The following is a 25,311-nucleotide window of genomic DNA, read 5'->3' on the forward strand; positions in this document are numbered from 1 at the left end:
AGCAGCACTGAGATGACATCTCTATTTGCTTAACAGCCAAAAATTATTTATGCCAGTGCACACAAAAATTAATGTCTCCATAATCGATTTACTTCAATTCCAAGTAAGCTGGTAATTTAATGTCTCCATAACCGATTGATTTCCATTTCAAAAAAATATTATTAAAAATATTATTAAATTGTTTATCAAAAAAATATATATTATTAAGCAATGTAACTGAAGAAACTATCTAAAATTCATGTCAAAGTATATTCAAACGTAACCAAGATATGACCATAACTCTGATGGTGAGATTCAGTGAAAATTCGTTCTCCGGTTACTTATTTCGCAAGGAATAAAGAAAAGGTAATGTTCCAAATTGAGATTAGCGGTGAATCCAGTAGTAGAATTAGGGGGTATTAGGGGAGTTAGATTCATACCCTGTTCGGAAACTCGCTAGACGCTACGCGTGCGGCATATACGGGCCTAGCGATTTATCGAAAAAGCGGGAAAAAATCGGGGAATACGCGGGGTGTAATTTTTAGTGAATTATTTAATTTTAAATATACAAAAATCATAAATACTAAATTAAATAAAATATTATAGTTACTATTTCTTTATTCACATTATTGTTATTAGTGTTAAAGAGAAATCTAAGGAAAATAACTCATTTTTACAATTTCTCTATCACCCAATTTTTCAAAGTACATCAGTTTCGACAAGTTTCTTATACTTTTCCTTGACTTTAAATTACAAAGAACCAGATTCTCTTAAAACCCAGCTTTTACATCAAAAAGTTAATAATTTTTTTAGTTTCTCAAACGGTGGAAATGAATAAAGTCAGATTTCAAAGGAAGGAGATGTTTCTTTTTTTCAGATTCTCATTTAAGCAAGTCAAAGTCAAAATCATAAGATAAGAAGAAGATCTTGGCTATGTTGTTGGAGGTGAATCAGGTGATTTACCGGAGCCCACGTTTGTTCTTAATGTTTTAAGGAACTCTACTCCTCTCGCTTCTCTCTATTCAACAACTGTTTTTCTCTCACGGTGGTGGTGCCATCAGCCACCTTAACAGCATGTAATGATAAATGTAGTCAAATGGGTTTAGATGATTCTCTGCTTCTTCTCCTAGTCAAGAACAGAGCATCTTGAGGCCACATAGACCAAAGTTCATGAGGCTACATTGATGAAACCCAGCCACCGACAATAACACTCCGACCGTATTTTGAGTAGTTGCTTGTTTTTCTTTCTTGAATCTGCTTCAATAAAGGTTAGCAACAGATAGTCGAGCTTGATTAACAGGGATTTAGTTTCAATTCACTGGATTCGAGAAAAAGCAATTGCAATTTCTCTTGTCTTGTCGAGAAAGAAAGATAAAGATCATGTATAAACGCATAATAACCGATTTCTGGACCACGCGATTTTCACTTTTCAACGGCGCGTAATGTTAAAATACGTTCACGACGGTCATAAATCGGTCCGGCGTATAAGACAACCGTATTGGGTCAACTCGCCACGGTAAGCAGACGCATCACGTATACGCGGACGATTACGCGGCCAGGTGGCCGCGTTTTCGAAGAGGAGATTCATATAGAGTTTATTGATTTTAAAAGTTGATAGATTTGTTAAATTTGGAAAGAGCTGTAGAGAGTTTTGTATATTGTATAAATATGTAGAAATAAATTATTGTAATGATTTTAAAATTTTAACTCATGACTCAAAATACAAAGACAAACAATTTTACACGTGGTGCTCGGCCAAAAATTAAGGTTCAATTAAGATTCTACTAGCCAAAAAATTTAACACATAATCTTGTTTTTTTGGCTTGTAGAAATTAATTGAATCTGTTTGCGTCGATGAGAAAAGTTAAACCCAAATCTTAAACATAAATTCTAGAATCTCACCTCCTGGTTAGTACTTTCTCCTCTGTTTCCCATCCTTTCATTTCCTTTTCTTCCCCTTCTCTTTATCTCGTCAGTCGTCACATATTCACTCACATCTTCTTCTTAATTTTACAGATTGGAGAAAATATGGATGAGAAATGATGAAGTTAGAAGGATAGGGGGTATGTAATGAATCACTTCCGCTGGAGGTTATAAACAACACTTCAATGGATCAAAGCTCAGGCCACTCTCAACACTTCAATGCTAGGCATGGTTCATCTTTTTTCTAATACTTTAAATGTTTTTTTCCCTTTATATGTACTATTCTTAGAACGAAATAGAGCTATTCTTAGTGTTGATCAAAAAAAAAAAGAGCTATTCTTAGTATTTCTCAATATATATATATAAAGAAAGATTTTTGTAAGAAGATAAAATCTTAAAACAACATTTTTGTAGAGCATGGGAAGTATTGTGAAACAACAAAAAAAAAACCCTTCCAAAATAATTTATATAGTAAAACAGTGGTAGCAAACTAGCAATAGCCTAATAGGTTTTTTTCCCTCAAATTCATCTATTCATGTTATTCTCAGCGAAGCAAATACATTGAAATGTAAAGCTTCTAAAGCTTTTTCTTCTTTTTGATTAATCAGAATATAACACATGCTTCAAAATAATATATCCTTCTTAGCATTGTAGAGGGAAAAATGGAATCGTTAAAAAGCATCTTTACGTGTCTTTATAACCAAGTTCCCCGGAAGAAGAGATCTTAGCAGAGTCGGACATACTAAAAATATTGACAAAGGTTTCTTCACAAACTATATCTCTACACCTCTAAATTTGTTCGCCGCTTGATTCACTATCCAAAAAATATTACCCCCTCACTTAGAAACTTGCCTAATAATCAAAAACAATCTTTCCGAACCTAAATCCCACCGTTCCACAGAGCACAAAATCTGAAGATAGAACACCTCAACCAAACAACCAGCTTGAATAGACAAAAGAATAGAGTGAGTTAGACCAATGCATCTTTGTACCAATGCAGCAACTTCTTGATGTGCCCATTATGAGTTGACTAATCCAAATCGGTCGACATTTCACCTGATTGGGTCTCTGTTCCACTTCCAACTCTTCGGTAGAACAAAACATATGCTGCTGAGCTTTTTATTTCAGATTCATTTACGGATGAAACATGACTGTCATCGAAATGATACCATTTGTTGTCATCAATCAACTGCAGCAAAAGTGAACACATATGGTTAGACAAAAGGACACAATAGAAAAATCTAGTTTATTGCATGATGATTACTGAATAAGCAAAACAGAAACAACCTTAGCGTAGGCAGTGTAGTGGCCACCACCAAGTCCACCGTAATGGTTGCTGACTGCATACAGCTCATATAAGTATGACTGGCCATTCTTGTTTTTCACGTACTTGCTCAAGTCAAGATCGTTAATTGGGAAGTTCACAAACGTATCAATCTTGTTCTTAAGATATCTGCTATACGTGAACCGCTTTAAATGGAACACGAGAACATCAGGCAGCTTCCACAGGTCAAGCTTTTTGTTAGCTTGTCTGTGCTCTTTGCATCCCGGACAAAACCACATATCATCTGGTCCTAGAGGTTCTTCTGCTAAAAATGCCTCCAAACAAGAGAACAGAGATATCGCTTCTTGCCTTGTCTTCTTTGCAGAGAAACTTGTTTTATAAACTTCTGGAAGGTTACTTAAGTAGCTGGAATCATACTTCTCATGCTCACCCTCATTCCACTCCACCAACACCCTTGTAACTATACCAGGGTTCACAGGAGAATCAGACTTAAGTGGTTTCAAGTCCAGACCACGCTCATCGGTCAAAAAGATCCTGAAGGTTAACTCTCTATCAGATGCCTCGGCCATCTCAGTATCTCTATCTGATATAGTTCCGGATGTTTCGTCAACAGCAACGTTAGGGAGGTGGCCGTTCTCTCTTCCGTTCTGAATCTTAGATGAGGCTTGAACTTTGTGTAGCGGGGACAGAAATCCAGAGATCACTGCATCAATGTCGGATCCACTTAGTAGTTCTGTGTTGACATAAGTGACAAAAGGAGTCCCAAAACGCTTTATGTCCCTGCTGCCTCTAACACTCTCTAGAACCGACCTGTGGAATCACATAAAGCTGAGTCCAAGAAGAAAAAACAAAATTAAACAAAAAACTGCTCGCTCACCTTTCCTGCCCTCCGTGAAGGATTTCAAGTTTTGCTTTTCCTGTTCCTTTCTGCATCTTATTCAACCGATACGCCACAATACGATCCTCATCTTTTATCAAATTAAGTGACTCCACGGGATTTTCAAAATATCTAAAGATCTTGTGGTCATACACCTAGAAGGGCAAATGCCATACATTAGTTAGAGATTTCGCAAAAAAAGAAAGAAAGAAAGGAATGCGTTAAAAGTCATACCTCTGCAAGTAAAAGACTCTCATCATCGTTTAAGCAACAAGCAGTACCTAATGCAGTAATAAGATCTCTGCATGATCCATGTTTAGGCACTGTCACAGTGTAGGGCATCGGGAGACGACTACCATCACAATAAAACACTGTAACTGTCATTTGCCGCGTGAGGGTTGATGGCAAAGGTAAAGACAAGTACATGAAGGGGTCAAAAGTGATTGATATTTTTCCACAAACTGGACAAACCAGAGTTGACTTGTATTGGCCCTGGTATGAATCAAATACATCATGATAAAAAACGGTCAGGAATATAAAAGAAAGAATCTTCCAGCTCTTGTATGAAAATGTAGAACCAAAATGAACATTCAGTGGCAGAAGCTATTAAGAAAAGGTAAAGAGATACTTACTTGGCAGACATTAACTATTACTGAATCATTCCGGGCCTTATGATAGTTCCAACGCTCTTCCGCAACTTCATCATCCGGACGATTGTCAGAATCCTTAAGTTCAATGTAAGGTTTTCGTTTCACCTTATTCAAATCTTCATGCAGCCCATCTAATAAGAAAGCAAGTAGCTCCTGAAACAAACAATTTTACCCATCATAAACCAAAGAACAAGAACAATGGCAAGACCCCAAAAAAAAAAAAACAATTAGAGAAAATGACTCACTTGAGAATCATGTTGATTGTAGCCACTAAACTGTGGAGCAAATCTAGCCAGTTTTGTCTTAAAAGAGCGGGGTGCAACTGCATTCCTTCCTGATGACCATAACTTCTTCAACAGTTCACCAAACTCGATAGCAAGCTCCCCCTAGATAATTAAGTTTTTAAGTTAATACCAAACTTTAAATAGAAAAATAGTCTTTAAATATCAAACACTTACGCGCATTCCCAAAGGATTGTCTTTATTTAAGTCGCCACTATAATCTTGCAAGAAGTATTCAACAATGGGAGGTGTGTGTGCCAAACACTGAAGAGCGCTGTTCATAAAGCAGGTGTTTCCCAAATTACTCAATCCTGCTAATCCTCCCCTCTCTCCTTTCCCCAGAATACTTGGAGAATCATCTTCAGAAGAGATTTTTGGAAAGAGAGTAAGCTTGGAGGTGGTGGAATGACCATTAGAAAGGGTTGGGCCTCCAGCAATCGTAACAAGCGATCTTGAAGGCTCCAGAGCATACTGAGAAGACGAGGACCCATCAACTTCAAGAAGAATCTGCATGGGGAATCAAAACATGAAGACTGGATATAAGAAAGTTATATGTTTGGGCTACAATAAAAGAACGCAAGGGGTTGTGCATTATCCAAAAAAACAATTTATGGCAAGAGACAGAGGAGATATATCAAATATTTTTCACTTTTTAAGTGTGGCAGATAGTTCTCTAGATGCTTACATCTTGGTCCATGTTAAGGCTTGACTCTTCCAGGCTCTTGTTAGATGAAGGATCCAAGAGTTTGCCTTTCCTCTTACCGAAGTAATCCCAGATGTGAGCCTGCTTAGACATATCAATGTTAACACATCGTCTCCAATTGAAACAAATGTAGATTTCAGCAGCAAAAACTTAAATATAGAAATGAAACACTTCAAACCTTTTCTTGGGAGACCCCTTTCATAGCACAAACCTTCTCATAAAGCTCCCTTATAGAGGCCTTGAATACCAACAACCCATGTAAGGAACTCTACACATAAGTAACTCAAAAAAAAAAGCAAAACTAAGTGATGGGGCCATCCATACCTGTTTTCCCAACCGTATTGTGGTTGTACTTTTATCTCTTGCATCGGTCAACATAAGACAGAGTGGGTACACCTCAACACTAAAACTCCTACTGTAAAACCCTTGACAGATCAACTTCCTTGGTATTGGAGGACCTCCGCTATACCTAAAGAGATACAAAACCACATTTTTTTATATACCTTGTTCCCTAGAGAAGGAAACAGAGTTTGATGTAATAGAAAAAAAGGTCACCATTGAACAAGTCTTTCCCAAACTTGTTGAGGAACAAGAACGTAGTCTTCCCCTTCAACCAGCAATCTACGAAGCTGTGGATCACTACTAGTGTCATCTGCCTTGGCGCTTTCGAGAATATCATTGTTTTCAATAGGTCCAGGCCTTGGAGCTTCAGAAGACTCGTTTGTTGGTTGTTCAACATACCTCTGCCAGCTTGTGTACCACCTGCACGTTGAGGCACACAGCACATTGAGTTCAATAAACATAAAAAAAAAAAAAAAGATCCGACCATAATAGATCAAGAGTTACAAGACTGTTCCAAAGACATATATTTAAGCAGGGGATCATAATGTGATGATGACCTTTTGGAGATGACGAAATACAAGTTTGCTTCCTTGAGATTATCCTCGGATTCCGTGGTCAGCTCCGAGACGATGCGTCTCTCTTCCTCCGGGGTGAAGACTGCGTTGTTTTCCACCATGAAATCTGTGGAATTAGTCATTTTTCGAAAGATGACTTTTCCACCAAACCACACCAGGAAGGAGAAATCACCGATTCAGCTTGAACGATTCCAAACGAAACTCAAGGGGGAACCGATGAAACAGAGAGAAAGAAAGAAACTGGAATCAAGGGAAGAAGAAGAAAGAGGAACCCTAGATTCAAGGAGAGTAACAATGAATGTCTTCTTGTTGGATTCACGTTTATACCCATCTATATGGTCTGTGATGTCTGCAAAACGTAGTCAATTATTTTCAATTTTCTTACATTTATTATCATAAATGATTTATGGAAAAATTAATAACTTTCAAATTTGGTTAAGAAAAAGCTGAACTTTCCGTTAACTCGGATAATAAAATGATTAAACAGAGTTAAATACCGTCTCTAATCTCCGTTAAGTCTCAAACGACGTTGTTTATAAATCTTTTAAAAAATCGCATCTGGGTGAATCGAACCTGTGAACAAAAACAAACATATGTAACACTTAAACCACTAGACTACTTGCACTTTTTGAACTTTATTGACTACTAATACCTATTATTGTAAAACCTCCAAATCATCTTCTTCCACTCTAAATCCCTAAATGATTTTATAAATATTAAAACTTGTAAATAGCTTATTAGTTATTTGAAATTTTTTGAGTATAAATAACTAAATGATTTTTAATTATAATTTTTAACTAATAATAATACAAAATGATTTTTAATTATGATTTTAAAAAATATAATATTTTAGTATTATTAAAAATTATAATAAACAATTATAGTTAATAATAACTTGTCTGATTTATAATAATAATTAATTATAATTTTTAATTACTAGTATACTAAATGATTGTTAATTATAATTTTAATTACTAGATGATTTTTAATTACTAATAAAACAAAATGATTTTTAATTGTGATTTTTAATTAAAAATATTTTAGTATTATGAAAAATTATAATTAAAAATCATAATTAAAAATCATTTAGTATTGCTATTAATTAAAAATTATAATTAAAAATCATTTAGTATCATATAGTTAATTATAAGTAGTATTTTTTATAAAACTTAATATTATAGTTAAGTTAATAATTATTTTAAGTTTTAATATTTTTAGTAATGTTGACAAAATTTTGAATAGTTAATAATTTATTTAAAAGTTTTAATATTTATAAAATTATTTAGGGATTTAGGGTTGAATGAGATGATTTGGAGGTTTCACAATAATAACTATTACTAGTCAATCATGTTAAAAAAAATTTAAGTGGTCTAGTGGTTTGAGTCTTACATGTGTGTGTCTATTGTCATGGGTTTGATTCCACCCAAATGCATATTTTTAAAAGATTTTTAAACGACGTCGTTTTGGACTTAACGGAGATTAGAGACGACATTTAACTCTATTAATCATTCTGTTATCCGAGTTAACGTCGTGCTTAATTTGGTTTAATCAAACTAAATTGATGTTTAAAATGGCTAGTCAATTTAAATTGGTGCTTTAAATGGTCCAAGTAAAAATTCAGGTTTTTTTTCAACCAAATTTGAAAGTTCGCGATTTAAAAGACAATTTTCCCAATGATTTATGTATTTGCCACTAGTTTTTATACAAATCTGTTAACAACTGTTGACAAAAAAAAAGTTAATAACTAATATAACAACTAGGTGTTTTGTCCGCATATGCGGGTATAATCATTTTACTAATAGTTATTAACATATGTATTATGATTTGAACATCATGATAACTTATTTTTAATATTTTTAAATAATTTAGTTTTCTGCGCTTTTTATTTTGGTATACATCTCCTAAATACAAAAAAGCTATAAAATTATGAGAGCATAATTACATATAAAATATTCTACACAATAAAGTAAAGTAAAAATGTGTTGGTTTTTCTTAATCTACTTTGTATTTTTGAATCAGGAATATGTATTAAATTATCAAAACAAAACACTAAACACACATAAATATTTTTTTGAAAATGAATTGAGATAATGACAATATTTTATTGGTTTACTTGATCAATACATACATTGATTTATCTTAATATTTCACAACTTTACTTTTAATAAAAGAAAAAAATAGATAATGATAGTATGACAATATTTTATTGGTTTACTTGATCAATACATACATTGATTTATCTTAATATTTCACAACTTTACTTTTAATAAAAGAAAAAAATAGATAATGATAGTTTTATATGAAGTAATTTATGGTTAATTATATAATGATAAATTTAATTATTCATTGAAATATATGGATATTTTGTAAATTACTCCAATAACAGTTTGATTTTTGATAAATGCATTTTCTATTTTGATTTTTGAAAAATACACTTTCTTAATTATGAATTGACATTTTTGCCCAAATTTGAGATTTATATAATTAATATATAAATTCGAAATTAATAAACTAATATTCGAAATTAATAAACTAATATCATTAAAATATGTTTAAGATAAATATGTGTTGATGAGATAAACATGTTATTTTAACTTTTAAATTTTACAACTGAACATATGGCTATCTATACTATAATCATAGAAAAAAATCATGTATCCGTTGCTGACGTTTCTGTTGCAGTTATTTCATATTTGTTTGAATTGGGAAGAAAAAAGCAGTATCTTGTTGAGGAAGCAACATGGTGTTTGAAGAAGGTGGTGTAGATTGCGACTGTTCTTTATGTTTAGCCATATATCAGCTATAAATTAAAGAAACTTGTTCTCTTCTTCATCATACACTTTTCACAGACACAAATAAATAAAAGAACTCAGTGAGAGCTTGAACCTTGATTAGAATCTTCAACATAAAAAGAAGAATAAAGAAGAGTAGCTTAGAAGAAGCTACAAAGGAGAAAAAGAAGAACAACAAGAAGCCAAGTAGAGCAAAATAACAACAGAGCTTCATTATCAAGAGAAACAAAATGCCAGACGAGCTTCATATATATATGATTGAAAACTAGGATGCACTTTTCTCATTTACATGCAAAAGAGGATACCTCTGACACTGGACAGGGGAACATGATTCTGGAGCCTGAAGAGAGAATTGTCTGTGAGGTTTCTTAATGAACTAGAAGCTTAAGAGTGTCTGCTTTTTGTTTTATCATTGTTCCGACCAGGACTATTACTTTGAAATGCCGGAAGGACAGTTTGAATATAAATATATCATAGACGGTGAATAGACACACAATGAGCTCGAGCCGTTTACAGGACCTAACAAAGATGGTCATACCAACAACTACGCAAAATTTAAAATGTCAAACTTTTCTCTTTAACATAAACAAGTTTTGATGAATGAGTTGAGGCTAGAAAGTTCTGGTTCTTAATGAGATGAGAGAAAGAATCTATGAAAGGAGATTTTTTTTTCAGAAATGGAGAAGATAGCAGACGAGAAGGAGACTAGACAACGATGCTTCTTTATTTTTTTTCAAAATAATTAAATAATTTAAGATATTATTAAAAAGATATCCTAAGATATTGTGTAGCTATATTAAAGGGTATTTGTAAATTATCTAACGATTTAAAAAAAAAAACAATTTCAAACAATATATTAGAAATAGAGAAATATTAAGAATGGACAATTAGGTAAATTTTTATATATATAAGTGTATTTTTCAAAAAAACTTAAATAAGAGTGTAATTTTCAAATTTTATTTTTATTGGAGTGCATTTTTCCAAATTTTCCCTAAAATATATCTATTTTAGCCTTTTGAAAACTGAAACATTAAACACATGTTCATGACATCTCTCTAAACTTAATATCAAAACATGTTTTCTTATAGATTAAACAGTAGTAAAACATACACGTGAAATAACTACCGAAATAATTTTAAACTCCATGTAATAAAAATGATCTGTTCATAATCTTTCAAACTCAAAGAAAGAAGAAAAATATAGAACTCCAACAAAAAGAAAACAAATATCAAAAGCACATAAATATAGATGTCAAAAGCTATAATCGAGATAACTTGGATTGAATGAGAAAAATGAAACTATAAAGTTTAAAACATCTTACATCGTGTGAAAATAATAATTGGTCCTAACTCGCTTAAAAAATTATAATTGTAATTCCAATTAGAAGTTTTAAATAGTTGTATTATTTAAATTAATAAATTAATTATTTAAGCGAAAACTGAAAAGAATCTTGTGAAAATTAAAATAATTATAATCATAATTCCAATTAGAATTTTTGAAATATTTATACTATTTAAATTAATAAATTAATTAGAAATTTCAAGATATTTCTATTATCTAAATTAATAAATTGATGATTTAATCTAAAAACTAATAAAAATATGAAAATAAGCAAAATTAGCTAAAATTATGGAGAATGTGACAAATCAGCAAAATCACTTCATAAATAATAGTATAGATTATTGGTGATTTGTATCTCTCTATTTTAGCTTTATTTATTTTTAAATCACTAAATTTTACTAATTATGTTGTAGCTTTATATTTAAAAGTTAAAACCTACAACAAATTTCTATTAATTTTTATTAATCATGTTTTAGTTTTACGTTTAAAGCTACAACAAAAAAAAAACAATTTTTTTCTTATATATTTTAGACAAAAACCTTACATCTTTGTTTTATATACTGTAGAAACTGTAAAACGAAAAACAAATATCTATAATATCAAATAAATTAGAGAATCATAGTAAAAACATCTATTAATGTTTTAATTTAATTATGTGTGTTTTTAAAATTATTGAAATATTTTAAATAACATAAATATTATTTAGATATCACATCTTAAATAACAGTAAACTTTCATAATTAATAAAAATTATATTAATTGATAAAAATAATTATTTTATATATACATCACATATTTTATTTTGAAATATCTACAGCATATAACTTACATCTACAATAAATTTAACTACAGTAAAAGTTTCTGCATAAAAATTTACAGCAAAAACTTTACAATATTTATAGAAAATATTATATTTTTAGTTTAGTAATAATAAAGTATATACTGCATAAAAATTATTATCTATTTATAAGTCTTTCCATTGATATTTAATTTAAACTAAAATATAATATTTTCTATAACTATGCTAACTAATATTTTTCATATTTTGTGAATGATAATAATTTTAATTTTTATGCAGTATATACTTTTCATTTAATTTGAATATCATTTTTCATCTATAAGATTATTTAAAGATCGGATATGAATATATACATGCAAATTAAAAATATTATTATGCCATTTTTTACATAATAATGATATGCCAATTTTGAGTGTTCAATTTTTTTTAAAAAACTTATCCTAAAATAAAGTTTTAGATCTAAACATAAATAAAAATACAAACTTATCATAGTAACCAAAAAAAAATTTCATATCAATAATAAAGTTTCCTATTACCATTATTTTATTTTCTTCAAATAATATAATAAAAATCTCATTAAAGTCTAAATAGTTACTTTTTCAATTTTATATAATATTGAGAAGTATGAATTATTTAATAAATCTTTCAAAAATATTTTTTTTTGTTTTCAACGGATCGTCTCATATCGGATCTTAGGTTAATAGCGGGTTTTTAGATTTTTACCAGGTTTTCTAAGATTATAATTACAATTTTTTGTATTAAATTGAACTGAATTATACACATATCACTGGATTTATCGGTTCAATCATAGGTTTGAGTTGGATATGAAAACACCGCTTGAAAATCAATTATTATAATAGAACAATTTTTTTGAAACACAAATAGAAAACTTTAAATTATTTATTCTCTAATCAAAATTACAGATTTAATTAAATTTTATCAAAATAAAAATATATCCGCATTTTTAAAGTGAAGATCAAAATCTAGTTACTTTGTTATAGGTAATGTCAATATTGGTGTTATAAAAAAAGAAGGTAATGTCAATATTGATGAGTTAGGTATTTATCAGAAACTGGATAATTTTGACTACGTAATGTCATTGTCATTGCTTTCTTCTTTGTCCCCGAGTAAAGTTATAGTCTATTTCATGTTTATCTTTTTTTGACGGCTATTTCATATTTATCTATTAGAATACTTTCACAATTTATATCGGAAGCAAAATTCAGTGAGTAAATAAGAGTGTGACTTGTTAGCTCAGAGTAACTGAGAATAATTTAGATAGAGTAAATAAAAGGGACTATGACAGAGTAGCTGAGAGTGTTATAATAAAGTTACCATCATTAATCAAGACTAGCTGTTGGTACGTTTTCTCCCAGACCCACTTTCGTAGGTGCCGTCAACCATGAGCTCTCTCGACGCCAGTGGCAAGCTGACTCAGCTCGCCGGCGTCGACGTCTGTTATCTTCTCCGTTTGCCATCGCCGTTGTCTTTTTTTTAGCGTTCGCTGTTCCACCGTCAACCAACTCGATCTCCACGCCGTTTCTGTCGTATCCATCTCCATCTTTTCCATGGCTATTGTCACCATCTCTCCAGCTCCTATCGTATGCATCATCTCTCTGGCTCCTCGGGTTATCACCACCACCTCTCTACTTTTCGCCACTGCTCATCTTAGTGTCAGCAGGGTCACTGGATCTATGAAGCTTGTGATTTTAATCGCCAGATCTACTCGTCCCTTCGACTCTGTTGTGCCTCCACCACCCCACTCTGCCTCAGACCACGATGGCATTTGGCGGAGCAGACGTTGCTCTCGTTACGTCTTACATTTGCTCAGTCTTCTCTCCCCACTTGCGCAGATCTGTTCAGTCTGAAAGCAGCCTCACCGGATATGCTCCTCCTCATCGACATTGTGTCTCAACGGCCAGATCTATCTCCGTCCAGGTTGCCATTTTCAAAACGAGTTGATAAAGGACGAAATACAGTCACTGCGCCGCGTTGTCACGGCCTTCCGACGGTCGCGCTCCTCCATCGTCTGTCTCACTCTCCCATAGCGTTTCATCACCGTACCTCACTCTTCCACCGCGACGGGTAAAATTGTGCTCAACATTTCGAATCTTAGGTCACATGAAATTGTGGGTCTCCGCCTCAGACGACACGGACTGGTATTTTGCTTTGTCTATGCCTTCGATTCTGTTGGGCTTTTGGAAGACAGTACCTGAGTCCCCCCCCCCTCCAGCTTCCTCTGTGTCTCTCGCCTCCTTCGCCGTCTTGTTTACCCATCCCCTAATCGCCGCCGGATCTACTGTGCAAGAGTGTGGACTCGCCAGATTTACTTGTTACTATGTCACTGTTGCGTCTCCAACACACTACGCCCTCTCAAGCATCGACGGTTCTTCATAGAGTCCGCCCTCCGATAACTGTTGGTACTCAACCGACACATGCTTTGGCTTGAGCCAAAAACATTTATGGAGCTTAAACGTGCCAATTATTATAAACTTGAGCCATCAATCCTACTCTGAAGCATCATGTCTGTCTACGGTTCGCCGTTGCACCTCAGTGCAAAGGGTTCACCTAGCCCAAATTCATGATGTCAAACTTAAATTGCCATTATTCGTACATCCATCACAGGTCAGTAGAGTTTGTATTAGCTCTGAATTTGTCACTGGCGCTATTCGGTTTCAAGGTCCATCCTATTTGTTCATCAGCTCCAAATCCAGAATCTTGTTACTCTTCGTTTCTGTTGAGATTCACTTAGTCTCTTCAGGGAACTTCGAGGTCGGAGTTAAAGCTGTTCATGCTCATTTCACCTCCTACCAAACTTTGCCGTTTGGTCAAATCAACGTCGCGTGCGACTATTCCATGCTCGTGGTACTAACCTATTCAGGGACACATCCTATGTTTCCCACGATTCTCCATTTATCGAGCAAGATTTGTTATCCCTTGTTTTAGTGTTTCTGTTTTATGATGCTCATCAAACCGTCGAGGATCCCTCCGGTTTTTATCTTGTTGGTTGAGCATAGCTCCGAATGTAATCGCGTAAACTCGTTTTAGATTTAATATAATCGTTTGTGTGACAAAAAATTGAGAATGTTACAAAAAAATAAAAGACATAATAACTAAGGGTGTGATTGGTAAAATATTAAAAGTAATAAGTATAGATGTATTCAGAGTAAATTAGAGGTAAGAGAAATAAAAAATTAAAGGAACTGAGAGTAAAATAAAAGATTAAATTAAATATAATTATAGTTTTTTGTTACTCTATGTAAAATAGCAATTATTATTTTCTAGCGAGAATCAGAGTAAATATTGTTTCTTCATTTTTCGCTTGATTGGTAAATGATAGAGAGAATTAGAGTAATTGCACTTTTTATCCCATAATTTTACTCTAGATGCTCTTAGAGCATCTCCAACCCATTGCTTTATTTCTATCTTCAAATATGCACTTTCTTCAAAATGAAGAAAAAAATGAAGTAACATTCACTCCAATGGTGGGCTTCATTTCATTCTTGGAAAAAGAATATTCTAAGTATATATTCTCTCTCCATTTTATCATTAATTACTAATAAAATCTTATACTTTTTCATCTTTACTTAATTTACCTAACTATTTTGTTTTAACAATAATCCAACATAATTTTTTATTTCATTACATTTTAATATAAGAAAATTATTATATAACGTGAATAAACAAACACAGAAAATCTTTATTAGAAAAAAACACCATATGTATAATTTTCTGTAAGTGATTAACAAACTGTTAAGAAGTAAAAATGACCTTATTCATCTTTGATTCTTTTACATCAAGTTAAGAAGTTCTAAACAACAAATATTCATATGCTCTTCGATATAAACATCTGATTAGATAAAAATAATAGTCGAAATTTTGAAATTAATTGGATATTATTAATCTATATAATTTTTTAGGCAAAAGATAAGAATAAATAAAAGTTGAGGACCAGTTTACAATTAGAAAAGTTCATCTTCAAAAAATGAAGATATGCACAGTAGATCTTCAAATTTGAAGCAACACTGTTCATGACTTCATTTTGAAGCAAGAATTAAAGTGGGGTTGGAGCAAAACCTACTTCAAAATGAAGCAAAAAGTAAAAAATGAAGTGGGGTTAGAGATGGTCTAAAGAAAAATGTTGAGTAGAATATAATAATAAAAAAAGAAAAAAATCAATATATTTTATGATTATGAGTGTCATTAGATGATATAATGGGAGATAATAAATTGGAATAACAAAATATTCAGCTGAGTTATGCTCTTTTTGTCCACTCAGGATAAATATTCATTCAGTCAGGATTGATTGGTTGTTGCTGTAGTTTTAGATTTTTTGCTTTAGAAAATAGGCTGTAAGATTTTTGCTTTGGTTTTAATTTTTTTGGCTTTGGATATTTTTCAAAGCACTTGATAAAAGTTGTAGAAATTTTGATTTCTAAAGCCAATATATTTTCTTTTAAAGATTTCGGGGCTGTAGCTTTAGATTTTACTAATAAATCATGATTGCTTTGGTTGTATTGTTTTAGAGAGATTTATAGCTGTGTGGAGCACTCACAGCCATCACCGATATCCCCCTTAAGCTAGAGAAAGAAAAAAGTAGAGTAAAAATAGGATAATGTAATCCTTTAGATTTTTTTTCCCACGGAAGAAATATATTGATTCATACTCAAAAGTACCAAATTGAAATACATAAACTGGCGGAAGATGAAGATATTCCCAGCAGTATAAGTCGATAAGAAGGACAGCTAGGACCCAACCATGGGCAACTGAAGAAATAACTAAAAACATTCAACTTTACTCTTAAGAGAAAAAATTTACTCTGATTTTCATTTTTATTTTTCCACCTGTTTTCACCTGTTTATTTTCACACTTTTACTCTAACTAATACCAATCACACCCTATATCTATATTATAAAGCGTGGATGTCTAGTCGACCACTCGTTCGACAGAGATTTGACATCCCAATTTTAGTCAAATCGATTCAATTAATCGGAAATATGGTACGGACGAAAACCGATTTTAAACAAAAAAATATTAGATTTTTAAGATAGAAATACGGGTCATAAAACATATCCAATTGTCTAAAAATTTGAGACCTTATCTATATATTTATGGGAGATTTCAAAGCTACTCATAGTTATAACTAGTCAATGTGAGATAAATTCAAGTGGGTTTTAAACTTTTTTTGCCAACTCCAGCTTAGTTAAGACTTAAGAGAAAGGAAAACATGCGTCACCTAATAATCAAACCCTACACCTGTTACAACAGCAAATGCATCACAAACCACTGCACTAGGTTGTTTCGACGTTTAATTTCACATTTACTAATATATACGTATATTTATAGTTAAAAAGTATAAAAACTAGTTTCTGTTTTTGTTCCGCTTAATTTCTGATTTTCTGATAACGCGCCAGACCCATAATTATTGTCCGACTAGCGTCTAGTATCATTTCGAACAAGAATAATACATTTAGTTGTATAGTACATGAGCGTAATATAAATAAAATAAGATAAAATTGTCATCTAATTGATAAAATATAAGTTGAACTGAGTGAACTTTTTCTCGCCAATAAATTCTAAATGTTGATACTAAACCGTCAGAACCTAAGTTATGTACAACGAATTTGCTAATACAATATAGTTGTAGAATAATATAATTCAAATATAGAATAGATATATACAACGAAATTAACAAATATTATAGCGAAAATAGCCTTTCAATGAAAAATATACAATTGTTGGCGAATTATAAAATCTATAAGTTATATTGATTAAACATATTTTCAGTTTTCGGAATTGAGAAAATATCTTTTTTTTCCAAAATATCTATAAGTTATATTGATTAAATATCTTGTCTATCTTTATACATTCAGAGTCTGAGGTTTTAATCTAAGTAATAGATTTTTTTTTTTTTGTAAGAGAAATGGAATATGGAGCATGAATCTAAGTAATAGATTGTATGATCATTTTCACAGAAGTAAACTATCTTTGAAGTAGATTGTTTGGAGCCGGTAAACATAAAGGAAATTTCACCTAACAACCTTCAAACAAATTAAAATTCACTGTCTATTTAAAATCCCTAACTCACCTATATATCATCTCAACAATATAGAATATTGTCATATTGCCCTTCTCAACTAACCGGTAAAACGTATTTTTTTCTTTTTCTAAATGTTCAAATTAAACCATGGTCTTTTGGTTTTTACCCACCTTCAAATATTTACTTTACCTTTTTTCCTCAGAGAAAGTAAATAGTAATCGTCTTCTTCAATTTACCTCCGCCTCTCAACGCCTTCAATTCCCGGAGATTAGTTGCGACTACAACAATACAACACCAGAGGTACTTATATCGGAATAAAAATCCGTGGAAAAGAGGATCCTGTTGGATTCAACAAGAGTTACGACATGATTGTCGGAGTTGTTTTTTTTTTGCAGCAGTATACCGTCTTCGCATTATCGGTGGGTGACTGAAGGGGAGGTTTCTCCTATTGTGAAATCGATGGTGTCTTGTCTGACGGAAGGTGAGAGGCGGCGACGTGAAGTAATAGTAGCCGATTTGTCATCCCAGAAACGTCTTGTTGTTTTATACTTATTTGTTACTATATTATTTTATTATTTTCTATTCAATTTGACGATTAGTAAAAAATGTTCTATTTTGTTTAGAAATATAGTTTGAAATTTTCTTAATATCTAACTATTGTTACATGTTCTTAAACCTGTAAAAATCGTACTATGATCTATATGTATAGTTTAATATTATATAATATAATTTAATATTACATAATATTATGTGTATTTTTATATTTTGATATTTAGGTTTAAGATTTAGTGATTGAGATTTAAGGTTTAGTATTAGGAAGGTGAGTGGGTATTGGGGTCATCATTAACTTCTTCCACCAAGTCATAGGCATTTCATACTTTCACCAATATGTAATATGCTCTATTTGGATTTAAGATAATCCATTTTTCAAAAAGTACAATTTTATTTATTCTAAGTAATACGTTTAAACATCGTAATTTTATTAAATGTGTAAAAAGTTATGTGTTATCATTTCAAATAGATCTTATACAGTACGGTAACCACCAATCTAAAAACTTTTAATTTTTAAAGATATAGAAAATAAAAAGTTTGTAACTTAAGAAATTAACTTAAATGTAAAACTGTAACATTATTGGTTGGAAAAGTATGTACATAGATATATGGAAAATTCTTTAGGATAGTACTAAATTTTCTTAATCATAAATATAATATACAAAAATCAAAACGATCAAAATATTTCATTCAAAAGTAAAACTTATATTTTTAGAATTAGCTAATCTATATTTAAGGTTTAAATTTGAAGGTTGAAAATTTAGACCGATGGAGTTTAGTTTTTTTTAAAATAAATTTTTTAAATAGTTTCAAAAAGAATTTTTGATTTCAAAACAAAATTTGAAAAAAAGAATTTTTTTTTTTAAAAAGTGTGAATTGAAAAACTTGTTTTTAGAAAATAAAAAATATATTTAATTTATCATTTATTAAAATATTTATATATCTATAAAATAAAAGTTTAATGCTTTTTATCTCTTTAATGAATTTATTTAGGTCTTTTTTTTTCTTTTTGCATGTTCGTTTGGTCAAAAATATCTATTTTAGGATGTTTTACGAGATTTGCCCTAAATATAAATAAAATTTAAAACATTTTATATATTTCTCATGATATTTTACTCTTACCCAAAATAAAAATCTACAAAAGAGGATATTTAAAAATTTAGAACGAAATTATATAAAACAAATATTCAAAGACTTTGTGATGATTCTTACCTTTTAACAACGGTAAAAACAAAATCACATTTCAGCTATAATCGCTGCACAATATTGTTTCTTTTACTCAACGAACCTTAGCTAATACTCCTACCTAATAGGGGTATTTCTCATATACTGTAATTAAAAAGTAATTAAGATTAATTCTCTGTTTGTCCAAAAAAAAAAAAAGATTAATTCTCTTTGATTTGAGTTTTGTTTTTACTCTCTTGTCCTCTTCCTTCTTCTCTCTCTCTCTCTCCTCTTGGTGGCTCCTTGTTATAGAAGTAGAAGCCCTTTTTGCTACTGCTCCTTTCTAATTTCGTGTTACCTGATCGTGGGTTCCCCTGCAGGAAAAATCCGATCTTTCTTTCTGGGTTTCTGCAATTACCGATTTATCTGATCATGGCGGTCGTTGAGAAAGTCGGAGGAGCTGATACAGAGGTTGGTGCTGCGATCTCCCCATCGCCGCCGTCTTCCGTCACTAGTCAAGGATCAGGAGATCTGGGTGAAAATGGTGAGATCAGATCCGATGGTGGGGGAGAGAGCTTCAAGCGTGAGATGAGAGAGCTGAATGAGCTTTTAACTAAGCTCAACCCCATGGCTAAAGAGTTTGTTCCTCCCTCCCTCACTAAGCAAGGAGCTAACGGTGGTTTCTTCACCGTCCCTGATTCTTTCCCCGTCAACGAAGACGGCGGTTTTCGACGGGTAACTGATAAGACACGTGTCTCTTTGTATCTTTTGAGCTAACTAAAGTTTGTACCTTTTGAGGCTTTTCTTAGATTTGGTTTTTGTTTTTTTTTTGAAACAGAAGAAGTCGTTCGGACCACCACAAGGGAAACGGAGGATGAATCCTCGGACAAGTATGGCTCAGCGTGAAGACGTCATTCGAAGAACTGTCTATGTGTCTGATATTGACCAACAGGTTTGTAAAAAGCTTCCACCTTTTCTTCAATGGTTCTTCCGCACAGGCTATCTTTAATTTTTCTTTTGGGTTTAGGTCACTGAGGAGCAGCTTGCTGGTTTGTTCATCGGCTTTGGACAGGTCTCTAAGTCTCTTCTACAAAATTCATCTTTGTGTGTGGTGTGTTCTTTGTTTCTTTAACTGTTTTTGGTTGTTTTAGGTTGTTGACTGTCGCATTTGCGGGGACCCAAACTCAGTACTTAAGTTTGCTTTCATCGAGTTCACTGATGAAGGGGGTGCAAGAGCTGCGCTGAATCTGTCTGGGACGGTGCTGGGATTCTATCCTGTGAAGGTTATGCCGTCCAAAACTGCTATTGCACCGGTTAACCCGACGTTATTGCCTAGGGTGAGACTTTTGTTGTCTTCTGTTTCATCCCATTCTGAGTGCAAAGTTAAGTGATTTGACTAGTCCTGTTCTTGGTTCTTAGACTGAAGATGAGCGTGAGAAGTGTGCGAGAACTATCTACTGCACTAACATCGACAAGAAGGTGATTCTCTCAGATTTTTTTTCCTTCACGGCATTATAATGAAACATAAAATAGCTAAACTTTGATGAGTTTACAGGTCACTCAAACGGACATAAAACTCTTCTTTGAGGCTGTGTGTGGAGAGGTATTACGTCTGAGGCTTTTGGGAGATTATCATCATCCAACTAGAATCGGTTTCGTTGAGTTTGTCATGGTAAAGTAGTGTTGATCTTTATCAAAACTTGTTTGAAATACATATTTTTTTTACCATAGTATCCTTTTTTTCTCTTTGGCAGGCTGAAAGTGCAATAACGGCTCTCAATTGCAGTGGCGTGCTTCTTGGTTCTTTACCCATAAGGTCCCCAAGAACAAACCATTTTTTTCTCAAACATTTTTGTGTTACTTGGTTATGAATCCGAACGTTGACGTGTTTTTGATGGTTTGATCCACAGGGTGAGTCCCTCAAAGACACCTGTTCGTTCCCGTGCTGTCCCTCGACAACAACAGTAACAGCTACAAGTTTATTATACATATATATATCTCTGCTCTCACCGGCATGTAAAGATGTTTGTCTGAAACTCTTAAAGTCTTTTGTTTTCCTATGTGTAATGCTTGGAAGCTTGATGATGCTTCTGTTGTCTTTTGCTTTGGGATACTTTTGGGTCGTAGGGAGTTTTAATTTCGATGTGGGTTTTAACTTTTAGAGAAAAGAAGTTACACAGAGCAGAAGAGAGAAACACTGAGAGTGAGGTTTGAAGATTGTCTCTGTTAATGGGAGTTTTTAGTTATTTATACTGTTGTTGTTGCTCTTGGACTTATTAGAAACCTGCTTTTGTTCGTAAATGTTCTACATTTTATATTTACACTCCCTCTTGTCCTTGTTTATGACTGGATGGTCTGAGCAAAATGTTAGATTGTTCATAGTTATAAACCATGAGTTGGAATCAAATTATAAATTAGAGTTATCCAAAATTAGGAAGTCACATATAAGTTCACTCAATGTATCTATCAGTGAGCAGTCTTTGAAGCGCGTCGAATCGATCCGAAACGTATAAGATTCACAAGTTCGGGACACCCAAGTTTTGAACCGTATGTGAAGCATAAATAACATAGCTTCAATTAAACATAACCATTTCAGAAAATGTAGATAAACGTTATTTGATTCATTCATCATTTTCATCTGAAAGTTATAACTTATTACATATAACGGTTTCATCATAATACCCGATTTCTATAAATCTTTTAAAAGATCTTTTCTAAACGCTTCCATGAAACATACTCCCTCCGTTTCAAATTATATGTCATTCTAGAAGAATTTTTTTGTTTCAAAATAAGTGTCGTTTTCGGTTTTCAATGCAAAATTTATTGACAATATTCTATTTTCCATTTTTCTATTAGTTGATACATGGTTAGGTGTATTGGTAATAGTGTTTTTATTTTGGAAATATGTAAAATTAAATGTTTTCTTAATCTGTGTGCATAAGGTTAGAACGACATATAATATGAAACGGAGGGAGTACTGAGCACGGATAAGTCAAATCAAACGAAGTTAACTTGGTCAAATTAACCGGTGGTGGTGGCCTAGTGGCGCTTGAGAAAATTGAGAAACCCAATAAGGCGAACCCGGATTCAAACCTCACCGGCCACACGGATATGAGTTATGCTTTCGACTCATTTGAATGCTCCAGGAAAGGGTCTATCCGTGGGCTGTACCTCTACCCAGAGGTTAGGCTTGTGTCATCATTGACCCGGGTTTAATCCTTTTATTATCAAAAAAAAAAACTTGGTCAAATTTGAACATCTCAAAGAGAGCGTTAAAACTTGACAAACGCCGAAAGGTAGTTACGTCATTTGTAAGTCCCTCGCGTCACAAGCATGCATGCTATGTGTTGTCCAGTTAAACTTTACACCAGCTGATCTTTCTTGCGCTTTTCGAGAACGTCTCTTTCTATATTCGTTTTGACATTTTTTTACCTTTCTAAATACACAAAAAGTCTTAAAATAATTTCTGCCGTGACAAAATATGGAAGGGTTGACCAAATGGTAGTCTAGTAGTAAAATATATAGTAAAAGTAAATATTCATATAATAAAAACGAAAATTATATTTACAAAAAGGAAAGAACTTATTTTACGGAAAAAAAATTTATACTTAATGTGATTTCATAAAAAGGAAAGTTCACAAAAAAAACAGTTTTGATGTTTTTTTCTGAATTATAAAGAGGTATCTTGGCTCCATATAAGTGGTCCAGACTAGTCACGTGTTGCCACGTGTCGGTTCTCTATCTCTGGCGATGCCGAAATGTTAATTTTCCAGTGGACGAAATTCGAACCCAGGTGGCGAAATTTACAGCTGTGAGCCTTTTAGCACTAGAGCTAGAAACTCCGGTTAACTGTTTTGATGATAAAATAATAACCTCTTTAAAACATATGTTAAACAACATAATATATACTTTCAAATTAACAAAAATATTTTATTAGTATCAGTCTATTTTTCTAGATTATTAAAAATAATTTAAATAACATATACTAAAATATCATGGCAAACTAAAAATACCTTATAATTGCTACTATGAGATGTTTATTCATTTTTGCATAAAATATTTTTGTTAAACTTTTAAATTTGATTTACATTTTATTTATAATTATTTTGATCAAACTATATAAAGAAAACATCTACAAACTTTAATCAAACCTAATATACCACTAAAATTTCTTTATGACTTAATTTTTTTTAATTTTATATATTTATAAAACATATTAAGCATATAATAAAAATACATAAACCAATATGAATTTCACGGTCAAAATTGTTTAGAATATTTTCAGTTTATTTTTTATACATCTAAAGTATTAAAATTTACTTATAATTACAAAAAACCTTTTTGTAAATATTGATATCAGTTCATAAATTTTCAAAATTTTATCAGTAATGTTCATTTATAAAACTTCGTACTTATCACCATTTCAGTTTATCTACTATTTTAAAAAATCACAAATATCAAATTATACAAAATAAATTACAAAAGTATGTATAAATATTTAAGATGAAGAACAAAACAAATGTAAGAAATAAAACCAAATTAATTTTATTTAACTAGAATCAAAAGTAATTGCAGTTTGATTTTAAAAAAGATGTGTAATTCAATATAACCTGAAAAATGAGTAACTTAAACAATCCAAATTTTTATGTTCAAAATCAAAATTCTAATTGCAAAATGATAAAATTAATCAAAATTTTAATCTATTTAAGCACCAAAAATAATAGGGCCACAATACTTTGGTTAAACTTGAAGAAATAAATACAATTCAAAATATTTCAGCAATAACCAATCGACTAGATATTACATATCCAAATTATATGTGTACCTAAACTTATATAATACTATTTAAAATAAATCATACATATAAATATTTATAAAATAGTTAAAATTAGAATATTAATAGTTAAATATACTTATTTTATAAATATTTTTATTCGTGCATGATCACAGAAAAATCACCTAGTATTTTGTTTATATTATGTAATTTTATAACACCTTTTCTGTTTTTTCGACATATATTACTCTTTCATATGTTGCGTTTCTTGTTCTTCTCCCATGGTTTCCCTGACAGCCAGCTATTGCAAACTGATCCGATGTGTTTGTTGTGATACAAGTCCAGTAGCTCGATGAGTCTCATGTGTTTTAAGAAAGATTGTTTTCTTAAACCTGAGATACCTGCAAACTCAACATACTAACTTAAAAATCGCATGTATGTTTTATGAGAAATTGCCAAAAATACCATTTTCATAGTATCACTTTTCATGTTTACACTAACCACTTTTACCACTACTTTTAATGAAAGGTTTAGATTTGAAGGTTTAGGATTTAGGATTTAGATTTGATGTTTTAGGGTTTAAGGTACATAGTTTAAGGTTTAGAGTTGAGGATTTAGGGTTTAGAGTTGAGGATTTAGTGTTTATAGTTTAGATTTTAGGGTTTAGGGTTTAGGATATTGAATTTAGGGTATATAGTTTAGGGTTTAGGATTTAGAGTTGAAGATTTTGGGTTTAGGGTTTAGAATTAGAGGTTTAGAATTTAGAATTTGAGATTAGAATTTTGAAAAGCATATAAAAATAAAGATATAAGAGTCTATACCATTTTAATAAATAAGGTATTTTTGAAAATGTGTCTTTAGTGGTGGTAAAGATGAATAATGGTACCTTAAAAATGGTATTTTTGAAAATTCCCCATGTTTTATAGTGTAGTTGTCATGAATATCAAATGGATTCAGAATATTACATCCGATGGCCTTCTTACATCCTATAAATTTCACGAGCTGCAATATATATCTATATGCTTTTATCGAATCCCAACGCAATTTCTAGCGTCAACGGACACATCCCTTGCGCCCTCTACAAACTATCTTCTTCACTCTCCACCAAAGATGTGTGTACCTAAAGAACACATAATGGACCCATGCATTAACAACAACCACAAATGACTTGTAGAAAGACATCGCTGCTCTCTAACGTGATCTCCTGAATAATAGTGTTGGTACAAATTCTTTT

At 31.8% G+C, this 25,311-nt stretch overlaps 2 protein-coding genes across 3 annotated transcripts; one reads left to right on the plus strand and one right to left on the minus strand.

Annotated features, from left to right (window-relative positions):
• Nucleotides 1-2,521: 2,521 nt before the first annotated feature.
• LOC108823636 (ubiquitin carboxyl-terminal hydrolase 10) lies at nucleotides 2,522-6,979 on the minus strand. Its single transcript, XM_018596888.2, has 12 exons — nucleotides 6,598-6,979; nucleotides 6,254-6,460; nucleotides 6,023-6,167; nucleotides 5,877-5,936; nucleotides 5,681-5,779; nucleotides 5,173-5,502; nucleotides 4,960-5,100; nucleotides 4,697-4,867; nucleotides 4,299-4,556; nucleotides 4,065-4,219; nucleotides 3,190-3,997; nucleotides 2,522-3,091 (listed from the first exon to the last, which is right to left on the minus strand). The coding sequence occupies exons 1-12, from the start codon at nucleotides 6,735-6,737 to the stop codon at nucleotides 2,933-2,935; spliced, it is 2,673 nt and encodes an 890-aa protein (XP_018452390.2). The 5' UTR covers nucleotides 6,738-6,979; the 3' UTR covers nucleotides 2,522-2,932.
• A 12,582-nt stretch (nucleotides 6,980-19,561) lies between these two features.
• LOC108823414 (polyadenylate-binding protein-interacting protein 12-like) lies at nucleotides 19,562-21,624 on the plus strand. Of its 2 annotated transcripts, none has more exons than XM_018596609.2 (8): nucleotides 19,562-20,038; nucleotides 20,142-20,255; nucleotides 20,331-20,375; nucleotides 20,455-20,640; nucleotides 20,723-20,782; nucleotides 20,859-20,975; nucleotides 21,058-21,119; nucleotides 21,214-21,624. In XM_018596609.2, exons 1-8 carry the CDS (start codon nucleotides 19,736-19,738, stop codon nucleotides 21,269-21,271), a joined length of 945 nt encoding a protein of 314 aa, XP_018452111.1. In that variant the 5' UTR covers nucleotides 19,562-19,735; the 3' UTR covers nucleotides 21,272-21,624. The 2 variants fall into 2 exon arrangements, with proteins under 2 accessions (XP_018452111.1, XP_018452112.1); XM_018596610.2 differs by having other exon boundaries at nucleotides 19,582-20,038; nucleotides 20,145-20,255.
• Nucleotides 21,625-25,311: the final 3,687 nt, after the last annotated feature.

Source organism: Raphanus sativus, chromosome 9 (assembly GCF_000801105.2).
Source record: "Raphanus sativus cultivar WK10039 chromosome 9, ASM80110v3, whole genome shotgun sequence".
Taxonomy (NCBI): Eukaryota; Viridiplantae; Streptophyta; class Magnoliopsida; order Brassicales; family Brassicaceae; genus Raphanus; species Raphanus sativus.